The sequence below is a fragment of the Trachemys scripta genome, chromosome 10 (assembly GCF_013100865.1).
Source record: "Trachemys scripta elegans isolate TJP31775 chromosome 10, CAS_Tse_1.0, whole genome shotgun sequence".
NCBI classification, from domain to species: Eukaryota; Metazoa; Chordata; order Testudines; family Emydidae; genus Trachemys; species Trachemys scripta.
Genome location: NC_048307.1, coordinates 53,048,691 through 53,065,903, shown reverse-complemented (window position 1 = coordinate 53,065,903; position 17,213 = coordinate 53,048,691). Strand labels below are relative to the sequence as shown.

At 44.0% G+C, this 17,213-nt stretch overlaps 1 protein-coding gene across 5 annotated transcripts in view; it reads right to left on the bottom strand.

Moving 5' to 3' along the window:
* Positions 1–17,213, bottom strand: part of VPS13C (vacuolar protein sorting 13 homolog C) — a 215,679-nt gene that overhangs the window by 102,819 nt on the left and 95,647 nt on the right. For all 5 annotated transcript variants that reach the window (XM_034783883.1, XM_034783879.1, XM_034783880.1 and 2 more), the window contains 5 exons: positions 9,155–9,214; positions 6,751–6,913; positions 5,014–5,130; positions 4,319–4,422; positions 1,802–1,969 (listed from right to left, as the gene is read on the bottom strand). In XM_034783883.1, coding sequence (XP_034639774.1) covers positions 1,802–1,969; positions 4,319–4,422; positions 5,014–5,130; positions 6,751–6,913; positions 9,155–9,214 — 612 coding nt within the window. The remainder of the gene's footprint in view (positions 1–1,801; positions 1,970–4,318; positions 4,423–5,013; positions 5,131–6,750; positions 6,914–9,154; positions 9,215–17,213) is intronic.

The following is a 17,213-nucleotide window of genomic DNA, read 5'->3' as shown; positions in this document are numbered from 1 at the left end:
GTTGGAAAACAGCATTATCTTGCGTAGCACAAAAATAAGTACTTTACATTAGGGTTCCCAAACCGTGGGCTGCGACACAGTCCTGGGTGGTCCGCCGGCGCAGTTATGGGTGGAGCTGGGGGCGGCATGGGATGGCGCTGCAACGCGGACAGCAGTGGCGGCTGACGAAGTGGCAGAGGGCAAGGTGGAGCCGCTGGGCAGAAGATGAGAAGAGGCCAGCCCTGAGAGGAAGCAGCTGGAGGGTTCGCAGCCATTCCCACTATGAGCTGCCACATCCTGCCACCCACGGGTGTCAAGGCCTCTAGAGTATTGGCCCTACGGCCCTCCCAGGGATTGGGGCTCAGCGGAGCTGCTGTTTCTCCCTGGACAACGCCATGATTGGAATCATTATAGGTAATGGCCAGGCCTGACTCAAGCACCTGCCTCTGCCCTGCACTGCCAGCCCCTGAGCCCTTCCCTTATTCCTAGGCAGAGGGTGCCTGTGAAGCATGCCAGGATACTGGGTGGGTGACTGGGGCAGAGCTGCCAGGTGACAAGCTCAAGGTAATCAATAGGCTGCTGAAGCAGAAGTTGTCAGTGGGGGCTGGCTGTGGCACCTGCCTAATCCATTTGCGCTCTCACTGGCCCTGGTCCCTGCTAAAATATAATCAAGTTGGAGTTCACAATTCTTAAGTCTATCTGCCTCACTTACACGATCATCTGCTAGCTAAGCAGGGTACTCATTGTTGAATTCAACCCTACTTGGAACATGCATTTAAAGCAGGATGCACTATGTACATTTATGTCTAGTTGTACTTTTGGCTGATAAGATATCTACATCTGAAGGCAGCAACAGAGGGTCCTGTGGCACCTTTCAGACTAACAGAAGTATTGGGAGCATAAGCTTTCNACCAACTTTTCTCACCAGCAGAAGTTGGTCTAATAAAAGATTTTACCTCACTCACCTTGTCTCTCTGAAACATAAACATGTAAGATCAAGTTCCTTACCCTGAAGACATGATGTTTAGAAGTTGCACCACTCAGCAAGAGGTTGATAAATACGAAGGGGAATGATGAAGAACAAGAGTGATACGGTGACTTAGTTTTGGCATGTACAAATAGTTGAATGTGAGTGTAAACCCTTCAGATGTAAAGTATCAGAGGGGTAGCCGTGTTAGTCTGAATCTGTAAAAAGCAACAGAGGGTCCTGTGGCACCTTTCAAACTAACAGAAGTATTGGGAGCATAAGCTTTCATGGGTAAGAACCTCACTTCTTCAGTCTTGCATCTGAAGAAGTGAGGTTCTTACCCATGAAAGCTTATGCTCCCAATACTTCTGTTAGTCTGAAAGGTGCCACAGGACCCTCTGTTGCTTTTTACAGATTCAGACTAACACGGCTACCCCTCTGATACTTTACATCTGAAGGGTTTACACTCACATTCAACTATTTGTACATGCCAAAACTAAGTCACCGTATCACTCTTGTTCTTCATCATTCCCCTTCGTATTTATCAACCTCTTGCTGAGTGGTGCAACTTCTAAACATCATGTCTTCAGGGTAAGGAACTTGATCTTACATGTTTATGTTTCAGAGAGACAAGGTGAGTGAGGTAAAATCTTTTATTAGACCAACTTCTGCTGGTGAGAAAAGTTGGTCCAATAAAATATATTACCTCACCCAGCTCGTCTCTCTCATATCCTGGGACCACCACAGCTACAACAACATGGCATAAAACAGGTTTCTGCCTTGCATTTTTGGGCAGCATAGAAACTATTAACTGAAACTAAATGTACCAAATTATACATGCTAGTAACATCTTACCAGAAGTGACATGAAGAATTTATGGAGATAAACTATCTGAATGCAGCCCACTTTTAGACACATTTTACCATCCACCTTGGACATATCGGTGTAGTCTTCTCCTTCAGTAGCGTTTGGATAAAGGACCATTTTGAATCGAAACACTTCATCTCCCATTATGGAGACAGCCTGGAAGAATTGAATTGAGCTATTTTATTACATATACGTATTTAGTATCCTGATGTAACCTTTTGTTAATTCTGTCACAGACCAAGAATGTAAAACAAGTTGTCTAAAACAAATAGGATGTAACCACGAGTGTATTAACAAGCAATATATGTGACTTGGTGGTAATGGGGGACTTCAATCATCCAGACATCTATTGGGAAAATAATACAGCAGGGTAGAGATTATCCAACAAGTTTTTGGAATGCACTGGAGACAACTTTTTATTGCAGAAGGTGAAGAAAGCAACCAAGGGACAGGCTATTCTAGATTTGATTCTGACAAATAGGATGAATTGGTTGAGAATTTGAAGATGGAAGGTACCTTGGGTGAAAGTGATCATGAAATGATGAGTTCATAATTCTAAGGAATGGTAGGAAGGCAAACAGTAGAATTAAGACAATGGTCTTTAACAAAGCAGACTTTAGCCAACTCAGAGAATTGGTAGGTAAAATCTCGTGGAAAGGGATAAGTCTAAGGGATAAAAGAGAGTTCAGGAGAGTTGGCAGTTCTTTAAAGAGACATTATTAAGGACACAAGCGCAAGCCATCCCAATGCTGAGGAAAGATGAGAAGTATGATAAGAGACTACCCTGGCTTAACCAGGAGATCTTTAATGACCTAATATTGAAAAAAAGTCATACAAGAAGTGGAAACCAGTTCAAATTATGAAGGATGAATATAAAAAAACCACCACAAGCATGTAGGGACAAAATGAGAAAGGCCAAGACACAAAATGAGAGGCAAACAGTAACAAGAAAACACTTGACCAATACATTAGAAACAAGAGAAAGACAGAGGACAGGATAGGCCCATTACTCTATGAGGAGGGAAAGACAGTAACAGAAACACAGCGTTAAATGCCTTTTGTGTTTCAGTTTTCACCAAAAAAATTAGCAGTGATCAGATGACTAATATGGTCAACATCAGTGTAAATGGGATAGGATCTGAGGCTCAAACTGGAAATGAACAAGTTAGGAATTACTTAGACAATTTGATATCTTCAAGTCAGCAGGGCCTGACAACGTACATCTTAAGAAAGATCTTGCTAAAGAGATCTCTGAGCCATTAGTGATTATCTTTGAGTACTGGCGGACAGTAGCTATCAATGGTTCATAGTCAAGCTGGAAAGGCATATCAAGTGAGGTCCGTAAATATCTGTCCTGAGTTTGGTTCTATTCAATATCTTCATAAATATTTGGAAAATGGCAGAGTTTGAGGACAACACCAAGCTAGGAGGGACAGAACAGAATTACAATTGAAAATGATCTTAAACTAAAGAAATGGTCTGAACTAAATAGGATGCAATTCAATAAGGACAAATGCATAGTACTATGCTTAGGAAGGAATAATCAACTGCACAAATACAAAATGAAAAATGACTGCCTAGGAAGAAGAACTGCAAAAAATTATATGGGGGTTATAGTGGATCACAAAGTAAATATGAGTCAACAATTAAATACTGTCACAAAAAAAAGCAAATATTCTGAGACACGAGAAGGGATTCTTCCACTCTACTCAGTGCTGATAAGGCATCAGCTGAAACATTGTGTCCAGTTCTTGGCACCACAGTTAGGAAAGATGTGGACAAACTGGAGAAACAGAGGAGAGCAACAAAGTGATCTAAGGTCTAGAAAACATGACCTTGAGGAGCACCTTGATAAAGAGTCTTCAAGTACATAAAAGGTTGTTATAAAGAGGAAAATACATTATTCTCCTTAGCCACTGAGGATAGGACAAGTATTAATGGGCTTAATTTACAGCAAGGGAGATTTAGTTTAAACATTAGGTAAAGTTTCCTAACTGAAAGGGTAGTTAAGCACTGAAACAAATGACATGGGGGTGAAGGGGCATGGAATCTCTATCACTAGAGGTTTTAAGAACAGGTTAGACAAACACCTGTCAGGATGGTCTACATGACCTACCGAGGTTCCTTTCAGTCCTACATTTCTATGATTCTATGTTTAATACAGCATAGCTAGATACACAAGTTTGAGTGAATCCACTCAATTCTATTATCTCATTTAGCTATTTCTGTCTTACTGGAGATTTTAGTCATTTTGCCAAAGGCGATATCAGAACACTAACCTAAGCAAATAATGAAATATTCAAAAGAAAATATTTTATTTCCCTGGTATATATGTAGTTTTTAACTCCTTAGTTTTTTAATTTGACAATTTTTGAAGCAACACGTTTGTCTTCCACATACATATCTCAATAAAATGTATTAAGCAATTGATTGTGCTCTGTTTAGTCAATGTATATTTTTTTTAAAATCATAATTTCTATAATCTTGTCTCATTGCACAAGTCACCTTTTTATGAATGGTCTTTGGATCAACATTTGTGATTATGATGTCCTCAAGTCTGGAAAAAACCTTTATCTTTTTAGTTTTCATAGAAACAGAAGCATCCATTCCTGATGAAAAAAAATCCAATTTTAGTTCATAGTAACAACAAGTATAAAACACAGTAAGGGATTCTGATACAATAGGACCTTCACATAAGTACATTAATAAAGACACATTCTTTCTTGAATTTTAGCAAAAATGGTACAAGCTGTTCAACCTTAGGAGTTTCTGATCTAACAATTTGCTTTATGCCCTCTACCACATAGTCTTAGATTAGTGATGAAGAGACAAGACCATTTCTAACTTTCTCTGAAAATACAGGGTTGAGTACCAGTTACTAACACTGATGAGTGCCTAACTCTCAGAGAATTTCAAGTCCACAGTATTTCTAGTGAGTTAACAACTCAAGTTTTTTTAATTCACCCCATTAAAAACTAAGCACTTTGCCAAATACATTTTCCTCCATCACACTACATCTTGGCTATTAAAAATCTCAGATTAATGCTCAGTTGCTCTTTCATCTCCTGTTAAAAATTTAAATAAATGCTACTGAAATATTAATGTACAACTTCTACAGTAGCGTTTTAAAAACTTAGGGGGAAAAGCAATGATGCATCTCTTTAAACTCTACTAGTCAAAATACTTAACTGATAACTTACCTTGTATTTTAATATCTGCAATGTTACATTTCTGATCACAGACAAAAATGTTGAATGCATTCAGCTTTGCAGTAAGTTTCAAGTCATATACATCTTCATGGGCTGCATCACTAAATACTATATAGCAGAAATAACCATGGTCAGAAGAGGGCACATTCATCCCAGTAATATAACAGATGCAAATCATCTTGTAGTAATTAAGGTTTATATATATATACACACACTGTTCAAAAGTTATCTATTGCAACACCTTGGAAATTTTAACTCTATTTGATCAAAGCTATGGCAAAATTTGATTACATTGTGTAGAAGACTAATCATTGTTCTGGGACAAAAACAGCAGCCAAATGAAATACAGGCATAGCAATCACTTCAAAACAGAATATGGTTACATTTTCCACATTTGACACTTCCTCTGAGAATAGTATAATTCCAAACACAGTTTGTAGTTCATTCTTTACATTCAGGAAAGAAAACTAGACTTCACAATGTGGTGAGAAATCACTGTCTATCCTGGACAGGAAGGGAAGCCTTCAGGTGTAGGAAGAAAAGCAGCTCCTATGCCACAGACCAAGACCAATTAGGACAATCAGCCAATTTCAAGCTCACGCCTATCAGGCTTAAAAATAACCCTAAAAAAACCCAAACTAGCCAATCCTTAAATAGCTTCTAACAAAACGCTCTTTACTGTTCACTAGTGCTTGCTGATACGAACATAACACAAATAGAAAATGTGGTTTAGGATTCCTCTTATAAACTGTGGTTCCATATAGTCTGGAAGTTGGCAAATACATGGTGAAATTTCAAAAAATGCAAGCATTCATATGGAATTGTCATATTAGGCAGCAAGAGGAGGTTGTGGCACATACACTTATGAAGCACCACACTTCAGGTATGTTTCACTACTGTAATGTGTAGTGAGTTTTGATGAGTCATAGTTCAGTGAAGACATCTGACAACGATGCCTCATCCTCTGCAGCTCCAATAAGTTTTACAGGAAGTTAGTCTGCCCTTTTCAACTTATAATGCTGTCTCCTTCAGTGAGATGTTAAAGCTACCAACAAGTTCTTGCTACAATGTTTGAAAAATGCAATGAAGGGGTATACATACTATGGCAGCAACCTTGTCATCTTTTACTAGAATCACCCTAGTTTTTCACAACCATTGTTAATATTCAATTAGGATACTACTTTATCTACCTATAAGGAATAGTAAAGAAATGTATTTGTCAAGTGACCAGTTTTAATTCATTCAGGTGATTAAAGTTATCCAAGAGGCTAATGGGGAAGAAGTGGAAGTGTGCAATGATCATACCTAATCTCACTAATTCATACTAATGAAATAGCTCAACCATTGATAAAGGCAACTTTGTTTATTTTAGACTTTTGGTGGATGTGAATGTCAGGCAAATTAACCAGTCAAGATAACTGTCTATAAAATTTAATTCACTATCTGGGAAAATACCTAATGCTAGTAGTATTTGTACAACAAGAAAGTGTTTAGCAATTACCAAAAAGAAGAGTCAATATCCTTAGAAACTCATCTTATGTGATTTTTGTTCAAACAGATATTTAGCATTGTGAGTTACTATTGTCTTTTTCCATGTACAACTGGGTGTGTGACTAATGTGTTGCCAGATGAACTGCTCTGTGTTGCTTGCAAACAATGCTGATTGACAGCAGTTGGCATGCTACTGAATGACAAATAAAAGACATGGAATTTCCAATATCACAATACCTGCTTTGAGAACAGCGCTTTTTTGTTCCTCTCTTTGAGGTTTTGGGTCAAATCCCTTATCAGAGCTGGTAAGACCACCTGATGGAACACTATATGTGACAAAGTTCATGATGGAAAGTAAGGCTTCTGTGTGGAGTACTAGATCCAAAGATGAAAAGGACACCTAACATGATATATGAGAGAGAGAGAGAGAGAGAGAGAGAGAGAGAGAAAAAATGGTAATATTAACTAAAACATATCATACTGGTACGTTATGTGTTTGTATGACTAATTCAAAATTATCACCACTGAAATGTAGAAAAAATTACTTACTCGCTACTCATGTAATCCTACATTTTTGACCAACATAGCATTGCATAGCAATAGAGAAGAAAGGCGCCAGAATTCTGTCACATGAAAGCTTAGAATGATACAAGACGATCCTACAAGGACATTATACCACATTCTGTGCTATTTGATGTGAATCTGCATTTTTAACTAGCGCTACTTAGGTGAATATAATATACAGTATTAATATTAGTTTATACTGCTTAATCCTTCTCCATGTCACAGCTCAGGATCAGAAAGCACTGCATGTTTAACTAGGGCTCTGAAAAAGCCAACCAAGGACACACAGCTGTTTCTGTCTAGAGCCCCTACTACATCTAGGTGAAGTTCTAGGATAATAAAAGGCTTCAAACAATGCATCCACAACAGAGGGTGAGCTATAGTGGCTGTCACTAAAATCTATACCATTAAAATATGACAGAATGTAAGTTAGCATGGTATTGCCTTGTATTGTAGTAACTTTTGGCAAATATTTATATTATTAACAACCATGGTCCCTCTGGCCTTCCCCCATCATCTCTGAAGTGCATACCGTATATACTTTATCATAAGCTGGTTCATTTATAAGCCAACCCCCCCTCCTCCAAGATGGATACGTAAAAATGGAAAATTTTTATAACCCGTTCATAAGCCGACCCTGTAATTCAGGAGTCAGCAAACTTTGGCTCCCGGGCCATCAGGATAAGCCGCTGGTGGGCCGAGATGGTTTGTTTACCTCAAGCGTCCGCAGGCACGGAGGTAAACCTAAGTAAACAAAGTGTCCCAGCATGCCAGCTGCTTACCCTGACGGGCCGGGACAGCAACTGGTGGGGAAATTTTTTGGCAGGGGAGAAGCTGGGAATCAGGGGAGTAACCCCTGTGACCACCCCCCACATGACCCCTAGCCCGGGACACCCCCACTCTCCCTTCCCACCTTATCTGGGGAGGGCCGGGGAGGATCTCTCTGACTGGCTGGAGCCGATCGGGCAGGCTGGGCAGCGCAGCCACAGCCTGCTCTGGTGGGCCAGACCGGGCAGCACGGCCGCAGCATGTTCCAGCGGGCTGGGCTGGGCGGCACAGCCGCAGCCTGGTCTGGGGGGCGGGGCCAAGCGGCACAGCTGCAGCCTGCCAACCCCGGAACTGCAGCTGATTCGGAGGCTGGGGGGGGAGAGCAGCGTGGTCAGAAGCGGAGAGACTCTGGCTCCTCCTCTTCCCTTCTGTCTCTGCTGACTGTGCTGTCTCTCCTTTCTCCCTCTGTTGGGGGGAGGGGCTGTGTCCCACCTCTCCCTCTCTATACCCGTTCATAAGCCGACCCCCTTCTCTGTTGCTTCCCTTTTTTACTAAAAAAATTCGGCTTATGAACAAGAATATATGGTATTTCATCACTTAATGAGGTTCAAAAGGGGAGTTGCCCCTGCAAATAAGCAAGTAGTCTTCTATACTACATCTGCACTGGAGCTGCTCGCTATCGTCCATGTGATCTGGGTTGTATACAGAGCTGGCTTGCTTGCTTCAAAAGGATACTGAAAGGGGGTGGGGAAAATAGAGCTGAGCTAGTTCACCTGGGGCGCAGTTTATCCACCAAGGAAACTGTGAAGAACTCTTCCTCCAGTCAAGGAGTAGCTTCTCTGTGACACTGTCTCCCGTGTCCACTTGGGACAATACATTGCTAGAGCCTGCTTGACTCACGTCAATTTAAAAGCCACCCAGAGCGTTTACATAGCACAACTGTTCCTCCCTACTCTGGTTCTAAGAGCTTTTACTTTTCTACCACAAATATGTTCCCATTTGATATATTAACAAGTTTACTACTCTAGAGTACACCTCCTCCTCACTTTTAACAAATCACATCCCACAAAAACTATTGTCAGAAATTGGCACTGTCAGCTATTGGCATAGCTAAGAACAGATTAAAAATTCATCAGTTCCCATTTAAAAATTAATAATCAATTCTAGACATGCCATTTTTCAAGTTACCTTAAACCCAAGTGTATTGTTTTAAAAAAAAAGATATTTTTAGTTAATCTTTCAAAATAATTACAAATTAACATAGGAGCTCATCTTAAAAGATTGCTGAAGTCTACATGCTTGTACTTACATTGACAGCTTGCTTGGTATTTTTGTAAGTAGTAGTAAAGTCTGGTCCATCTGCATCAGCCTATGAAAAGAGTCAAGACTGAAACACACAGTAACAGTATCTGTATTTTAATAGATCAAGTACAGAGTTAAAACTGAAATGAGATGCCAATTTTTAACCATGAGAACAATTAATAAAAGGAAAAGATTACAAAGGGACGTAAGCAATTCTCCATCTCTCAGAGACCTTAAAATTAAGACTGGATGTCTTTCTAAACAATTCCTACTTTGCCAACATATGTTAATGGGGTCTATGTGCAAATTTACTGGGTGAAATTCTATAGCCTATCTTAATAAGGGTGTTAGAATAACCAATTATAATAGCCCATCTTGCCTTCAAATCTACGTCTACAAACCACCTGACGGCCATTCTGAAAATACCATAATAAGCTCTCAAAACTGGAGACTCTCATACAAAACCAACCTTCCTCACAAACTTCCACGTGGCTGCACTTTACAAAAACAAGACAAGCCATTTACAATGCATACTTTACTTCTCTACCGAAGAAAAAGGACAGTAAAGAGGAGGTTACTCACCCTGTGCAGTAACTGATGTTCTTCGAGATGAGTGTCCCTGTGGGTGCTCCACTCCAGGTGTTGGTGCGTCCCTGCGCCTTCACTCAGAGATTTTTCGCAGCAGTACTCGTACTGGCCACGATGCGCAGAGGCTGCCCCCGCTGTGAGTCTAGGATAATAGTACGCATGCATGGCCAATCTCCTCAGTTCCTTCTCTACAACGGAGGCTACCCCAACTCCAAAGTAGAGGGGAGGAGGGTGGGTAGCGGAGCACCCACAGGGACACACATCTCGAAGAACGTCAGTTACTGCACAGGGTGAGTAACCTCCTCTTCTTCGAGAGAGATGTCCCTGTGGGTGCTCCACTCCAGGTGACTTAAAAGCCGTGGGCCTCAAGGAGGTAGGGACTTCGGATCTGATAGGAATGCCGTAGATAGTACCGCCCTGGCCAAGCGTATATCAGATAGAGGGCCTTGAATAAGGGCATAGTGTTTAACAAATGTGTGTTCAGAGGACCAAGTGGCTGCTTTACAGATATCAGCCAGGGGAACTTTGCGTAAGAATGCAACAGAGGCAGCCAGAGATCTCGTGGAGTGCGTTCTGATGCCGTCTGGAGGTGTAACCTTCTTCATCTGATAGCACAGCCAGATGCATTGAGAAATCCAGCTTGAAAGTCTCTGGGTAGAAATAGGGGTACCTTTGGAATGCTCAGCAATAGACACAAAAAGTTTAGGAGAATTTCTAAAAGGTTTGGTTCTATCCAAATAGAAGGATAATGCCCTGCGGACATCTAGTGTATGCATTGAGGCTTCGAACGAGTTCGCGTGTGGCTTCGGGAAAAAGGTCGGTAAGTGTATCGACTCATTAATGTGGAATGACGAGTGTATCTTTGGAAAAAATTTGGGGTGTAACCTGAGGGTAACCTCGTCTTTGAAAAATAGTGTATAGGGAGGGTCTGCCATAAGAGCTGCTATTTCTCCTGCCCGTCTGGCAGAGGTAATTGCCACTAAAAATGCTGTTTTCATCGACAGGTGTAAAAGGGAGCACGTGGCTAGGGGTTCAAATGGTTGTTGAGTTAGGCAAGATGGTACTAGATGAAGGTCCCATGGGGTGGTAGGTGGTTTAATGTCTGGGTATAGGGTTTGGAGTCCCTTGAAGAAGCGCTTGGTGATAGGATGAGCAAATACAGAAGTATCATCAATTTTGTCATGAAAAGTTGTAATAGCAGTTAAATGGACCCTGATGGAGCTGAAAGAAAGGCCAGATTGCTTAAGGTCCAATAGGTAGTCAAATATGAGCGGAAAAGATACTGACGTGGGACCAAGTTGTTTAGCTGAAAACCAGTGTATGAATCATTTCCACTTATGTAGATAGGTGGTGCGAGTAGATTGTGTTTTGCTATGTAGAAGCACTCTTTGAACTTGTTCAGAGCAATCTAGTTCGCTTTGGAAGAACCATCTAGGAACCATGCTTTGAAGTGAAGCATGGACAGGTTGGGGTGGAGAAAGCGGCTGTGTTGTTGTGATAGGAGGTTCGGGATGAGAGGCAAGGGGATTGGTGGTCGAATCAACATTTTGGTGAGAAACGGAAACCAAGCCTGTCTGGGCCATGACGGGGCAATTAGGATCACCTTGGCCCGATCTGTTCGTATTTTTATCAAGACCCTGTTAAGAACCGGTATCGGGGGAAACGCATAGAGTGAGTTTTGGTGCCATGGGATCATGAATGCGTCTCCCAGGGAATGTTTGCCTAGTCCTGCTCTGGAGCAAAAATTGGGACATTTCTTGTTTTTTGCAGTTGCAAAGAGGTCTATTGCTGGGTAGCCCCAAATGCGGAATACATTGTGAATGGTGTGCTCGTTTATTTCCCATTCGTGATCCCAGGGGAAACGTCTGCTTAGTTCGTCCGCTGTGGTATTCATCACTCCGGGAAGATAGGCCGCTGATACCCGGATGTTGTTCGCAATGCACCAGTTCCATAGCCTCTGTGCATAGCGAATGGGATCAAGCTCCTCCCTGCCTGTTCACATAGAACATGCATGCAGTATTGTCTGTCATTATGCGTACGTATTGATTCTTGATTAGTGGCAGAAAGTGACGGCACGCATTGTGAATGGCTCGAAGTTCTAGGACATTTATATGGAGAGAGGTCTCAGTTGAAGACCTAAGTCCCTGGACTGTGTGGTGAGACATGTGTGCACCCCAGCCTGTCAGAGATGCATCGGTCATCAGTATGAGGGATGGAGCCTGCTGAAGAAAGGGGACTCCAGAGCAGGGGTTGGAGTGAATTGTCCACCACTGTAGAGAATCTTTGACTCGGACAGGTATGGGGAGAGTCTTGTTTAGAGGGTGCACATTCGGTCTGTACACCGTGGCCAACCACACTTGGAAGCACCTCATGTATAGGCGTGCATTTTGGACGACAGAGGTGCACGAGGCCATGCGACCTAGTATTTGTAGGCAGTCTCGGACAGTCACCCGGGGACAGTTGCGAATCCTTGTGGCCAGTCGGTTGAAGCGGTCTGGTGGGAGAGATGCCAACCCCGTCCGGGAGTCGAGGTATGCCCCTATGAACTCCAGATGTTGGGTGGGGGTATAATGTGGATTTGGTTTTGTTTATTTGCAGGCCTAAAGATAGGAAACAATCGATGGTAAGTCGTATGGATCGGAAAGCTTCGTCGAACGTTGAAGCTTTGAGGAGGGAATCGTCTAGGTAAGGAAATATTACGATCCCTTGTTTTCTGAGGTAGGCTGTAACTACGGCTAGGATCTTGGAAAAAACACAGGGGGCCGTGGACAGTCCGAAGGGGAGAACCCTGTATTGGAAATGTGTGGAGCCGAGAGTAAAACGTAGGAACCGTCTGTGGGACGGGTGTATAGTCACATGAAAATAGGCGTCCTGTAGGTCGAGGGCTGAAAACCAGTCGCCCTGCTCCAGCGCCGGGATTATAGCGTTGAGAGTGACCATCTTGAACTTTTGCTTTTTGACAAATTTGTTGAGCCGCCTGAGGTCGGGGATTGGTCGCCATCCCCCATTTTTCTTCTCTGTTAAGAAATAATGGGAGTAAAAACCCTTCCCTCTGTGTCGTTCTGGCACAGTTTCTACTGCTCCCAGTTGAAGGAGATGCTGCACTTCTTGGAAGAGTAGTCGCTCATGAGATGGGTCCCTGAAGAGGAACGGGGAGGGTGAGTGGGTGGGAGGGAGGGAGAGCAAGGGGATGGCGTATCCAATTGTAACTACCTCGATGACCAACTTGTCGGATGTAATTTTCTGCCATTGATGAGAGAATCGTCGTAGGCGGTGTCCAAAGATAGGTGTGCCGGCTGAAGTGGGAACGCTGTTTTCTAAACCCTCGACCAATGCTTCAAATCTGCCTATTAGTTGGAGGGGGTTGCGGGGCCCTTGTAGAGTTAGGACGACGACGCTGGAATCTTGGTCTTTGGCGTTGTTGTTGCTGTTGTTGCTCCTGTGGTCTATAGGAGTGTTGTGTAAATGCGGGGTAGCGGGAAAATTAATAAGGTTGGTATCTATATTGTCGTCTTCTGGTCGCAGGTGGCTGGAGACCTAGGGACCGGAGGGTTGCCCTTGCGTCCTTCATCGAATGAAGCACGTCGTTCGTGGTGGAGGCAAAAAGTTTTTCCCCGTCAAAGGGAAGATCTTCAATGGTGCTCAGAACCTCTCGAGGAAAGAAAGAGGAGGAGAGCCATGAACCCCGTCGCATGACCACTGCTGTGGCGGTCGACCTTGCTGCAGTGTTAGCTACATCAAGGGCCGCTTGAAGAGTGGTACGTGATATGGTTTGTCCTTCAGAAACCAGAGCTGTGAATTGTTGTTTCTTCTGTTCTGGGATGTCATCAATAAAATCCATGAATTTATTATAGTTTTTGTGGTCATATTTTGCAAGGACTGCAGTATAATTGGCTATGCAAAATTGTAGCGTCGAGGATGCATATACTTTACGGCCAAAGAGGTCCAGGTGTTTACTGTCCTTGTTGGCTGGAGTGGAGCAGGAGTACTGTTGCTTGGCCCTCTGGTTCGCTGCATCTACTACCAATGAGTTTGGCACCGGATGGGTAAAAAGGAATTCAGAGCCCTTTGAAGGGATGAAGTACTTCCTGTCCGCTTGTTGACAGGTAGGTAGGCTTGTGGCTGGAGTCTGCCAGATGGATTTAGTGGGTTCTAAAAGGGTTACGTTGATTGGTAATGCCACTCTAGAGGAAGAAGAGGGCTGTAAGATGTCTGTTAGCTCATGCTATTGTTCAGTGACTTCCTCTAAGTTAATTCTCAAGTCACTGGCAGCTCTTTTAAAGAGGTCTTGGAATTTTGCATAGTCATCCGACGGTGTTGGAGGGAGGGGAAGTAAGGCTTCCTCAGGCGTTACGTCCGGCTCTGCTGGAATAGGAGCAGGACTCAGTTGCTCCTGGAAGTGTGACGGTGCTACCTGGTATCTTGTGTCACTGGCAGGTCCGTCAGGTGGCGGTGTTAGACCGGTGTTGCGCCCGGTTGAGGTGCTGTAGCGCACGTGTTCTCGAGGGTACGATGCCCATGGTGCCCAACATTGCCATGGTGGTGGGTAGGGCATAGGTGGTGCCATCCAGGGGTTCACTCCACATGGGGCAGGATGCTGAGAATAGGCTGAGGTAGTTTTTTTGTAACCTCTATTGATTGGGGTCTGGGAGTCTTGATATGGAGAAAAAACTCCCTGTGGATCAGTTTCCTCCTCACTGGAGGAAGGTTGTTCAGATCCTGACTCAGGCATTGGAGAAAAACAGGCATTTATCGGGGAGACTGCAGAATAGGTGATACCAATAGATCTGCTGTCTGAGTAAATTGAAAAGGTGAGGCTCCTGCGTGAGGTGAAAACTGTGGAGGAGGAGGTTGCCGTGAGGGAACATTCCTCTGAGCAGGGGTTTTGCTTTTGATCTCCCTGTCAGTCTGTGCCGCGGTTGCCGGTGCCGTGGTGGCAACATCAGCCTGCAGACGGTCAGGCAGGGCGGGAAATGTCAGCACCGCGTCCGTCGCGGTGCCATAAACGAGGCAGGCAACTGAAAGCCTGAAGCCTCAGCACCGGAGCCTCGCACCGCCGCCGCAGCCTGAGGCGGCTTTCGTGCGGTGCCTGAGGAGCCCGGCTCTTCAAAAGTGCTGAGGCGGGGAAGCACGGGCAGGGAAACTGTTGACCTGCCTGAAGAACTCATGTGCCTCACCAACTTTTTGGTTGGAGAGGGCTGCCCCTTTTTTGTAGATTTCTTCAGTTTTTTTGAAGCAGGGGGGCTGTGGCGGGCAGCAGAGCCAGAGTCGGCGCCTGGGTCTGAAACTGACCCGATAGACTTTTGCAGGAGGAGCAGTTTCAGTTTAAAGCTCCCTGTCCTTCCGTGTCCTGGAACTGAGTTTGCTACAGTGGGCACATTTTTGGGGAATGTGGGTTTCCCGCAAGCACTTTATACATTGAGAGTGGCCATCATAGAGCGGGATAGCGTCCTTACACATAGAGCAGCGCTTAAAGCCTGTGGAGCCAGGCATGGTAGAAGCAGCTGCAACTGAGAGAAATTATTATTATTATTTTTTTTTTTAATAACAGATAAAAGAACTAATGAACTACACTAACAAGAACTGACAGCAAACAATCTACTAGAAAAGGGAATTGTAGCAAAAGTGAGGGATTTCCTAATGAGTCTGCTGAGCTCCGTCTCAGGCCGGGGACGGTAGAGAAGGAACTGAGGAGATTCGCCACGCATGCATACTATTGTCCTAGACTCACAGCGGGGGCAGCCTCTGCGCATGCGTGGCCAGTACGAGTACTGCTGCGAAAAATCTCCGAGCGAAGGCGCAGGGACACACAAACACCTGGAGTGGAGCACCCACAGGGACATCTCTTGAAGAAGAACTATCTAAACTCCTACATGCCACAGGAGGCTACAACACTGGTACCCTTAACTCACCCAACAATATTGTTAATCTGTCCAACCACACACAGCCCGGCAGAAGAGTCTGTCCTATCTCGGGGACTCTCTTTCTGCCTCACCACCCCTACACACATGATACAGTTCTGCAGTGATCTGGAAGCCTACTTTCGCCATCTGCAACTCAAGGAATATTTTCAACACACCATTGAACAGAGCACTGACCTACAGGAACCCGCCTACCAACACTACCAGAAGAAGAATTCTGCGTGGACTCCTCCCAACGGTCGAAATGACAAACTGGACTTCTACACAGAGTGCTTCTTCAGATGTTCACAATTTCAGCCTGTGCACGAACAGCATCACTTGCCCCATAACCTCAGCTGTACAGAACGCAACGCCATCCACAACCTCAGAAACAACTCTGACATTATCATCAAAGGGGCTGACAAAGGAGGTGCTGCAGTCATCATGAACTGGTCGGATTATGAACAGGAGGCTGCCAGACAACTCTCCAATACCACATTCTACAGGCCACTATCCTCTGATCCCACTGAGGAGTACCAAAAGAAACTACACCATCTGCTCAAGAAACTCCCTGCTACAGCATTGGAAAATCTACACAGACACACCCCTAGAGCCTGGACCAGAGGTATTCTATCTGCTACCCAAGATCCATACACCTGGAAATCTTGGAGGCCCCATCATCTCAGGCACTGAGATAATACAGCAGGATTATCTGGCTATTATCTCTCCTCAGACCCTACACTGCCAGCACTCCTAGCAAGATCTCTATCAAGCATTCTTAAAACTACAACACCCACCTGGGGAAGTGAGGAAACAGATTGACAAAACGAGACGGTTACCCAGAAGTCTCCTACTACAGGACGGGCCCAACAAGGAAAATAACAGAACACCACTGGCCATCACGTACAGCCCCCAGCTAAAACCTCTCCAGTGCATCATCATCAATCTACAACCCATCCTGGAAAATGATCCCCCACTCTCACAGGCCTTGAGAGGCAGGCCAATCCTCACTTACAGACAGCCCCTCAACCTGAAGCAAATACTCACCAGCAACTACACACATCACAGAAACACTAACCCCTATAACAAACCCTGCTGCCTTCTCTGTCCCCATATTTACTCTAGCGACACCATTATAGGACCCAACCACACCAGCCAAGCTATCAGAGGCTCATTCACCTGCACATCTACTAATGTGATATATGCCATCATGTGCCAGCAATGCCCCCTTGCCATGTACATTGGCCAAACAGGACAGTCTCTACGTAAAAGGATAAATGGACACACATCAGACATCAGGAATGGTAACATACAAAAGCCAGTAGGAGAATACGTCAATCTCCCTGGCACTCAATAACAGATTTAAAAGTAGCCATAATTCAAGAAAAAACTTCAAAAACAGACTTCAAAGAGAAACTGCCGAGCTACAACTCATTTGCAAACTTAACACCATCAGTTTGGGCTTGAATAGGGACTGGGAGTGGTTGGCTCACTACAAAAGCAATTTTCCCTCTCTTGGTATTGACAGCTCCTCATCCATTATTGGGAGTGGACCACATCCACCCTGACTAAATTGGC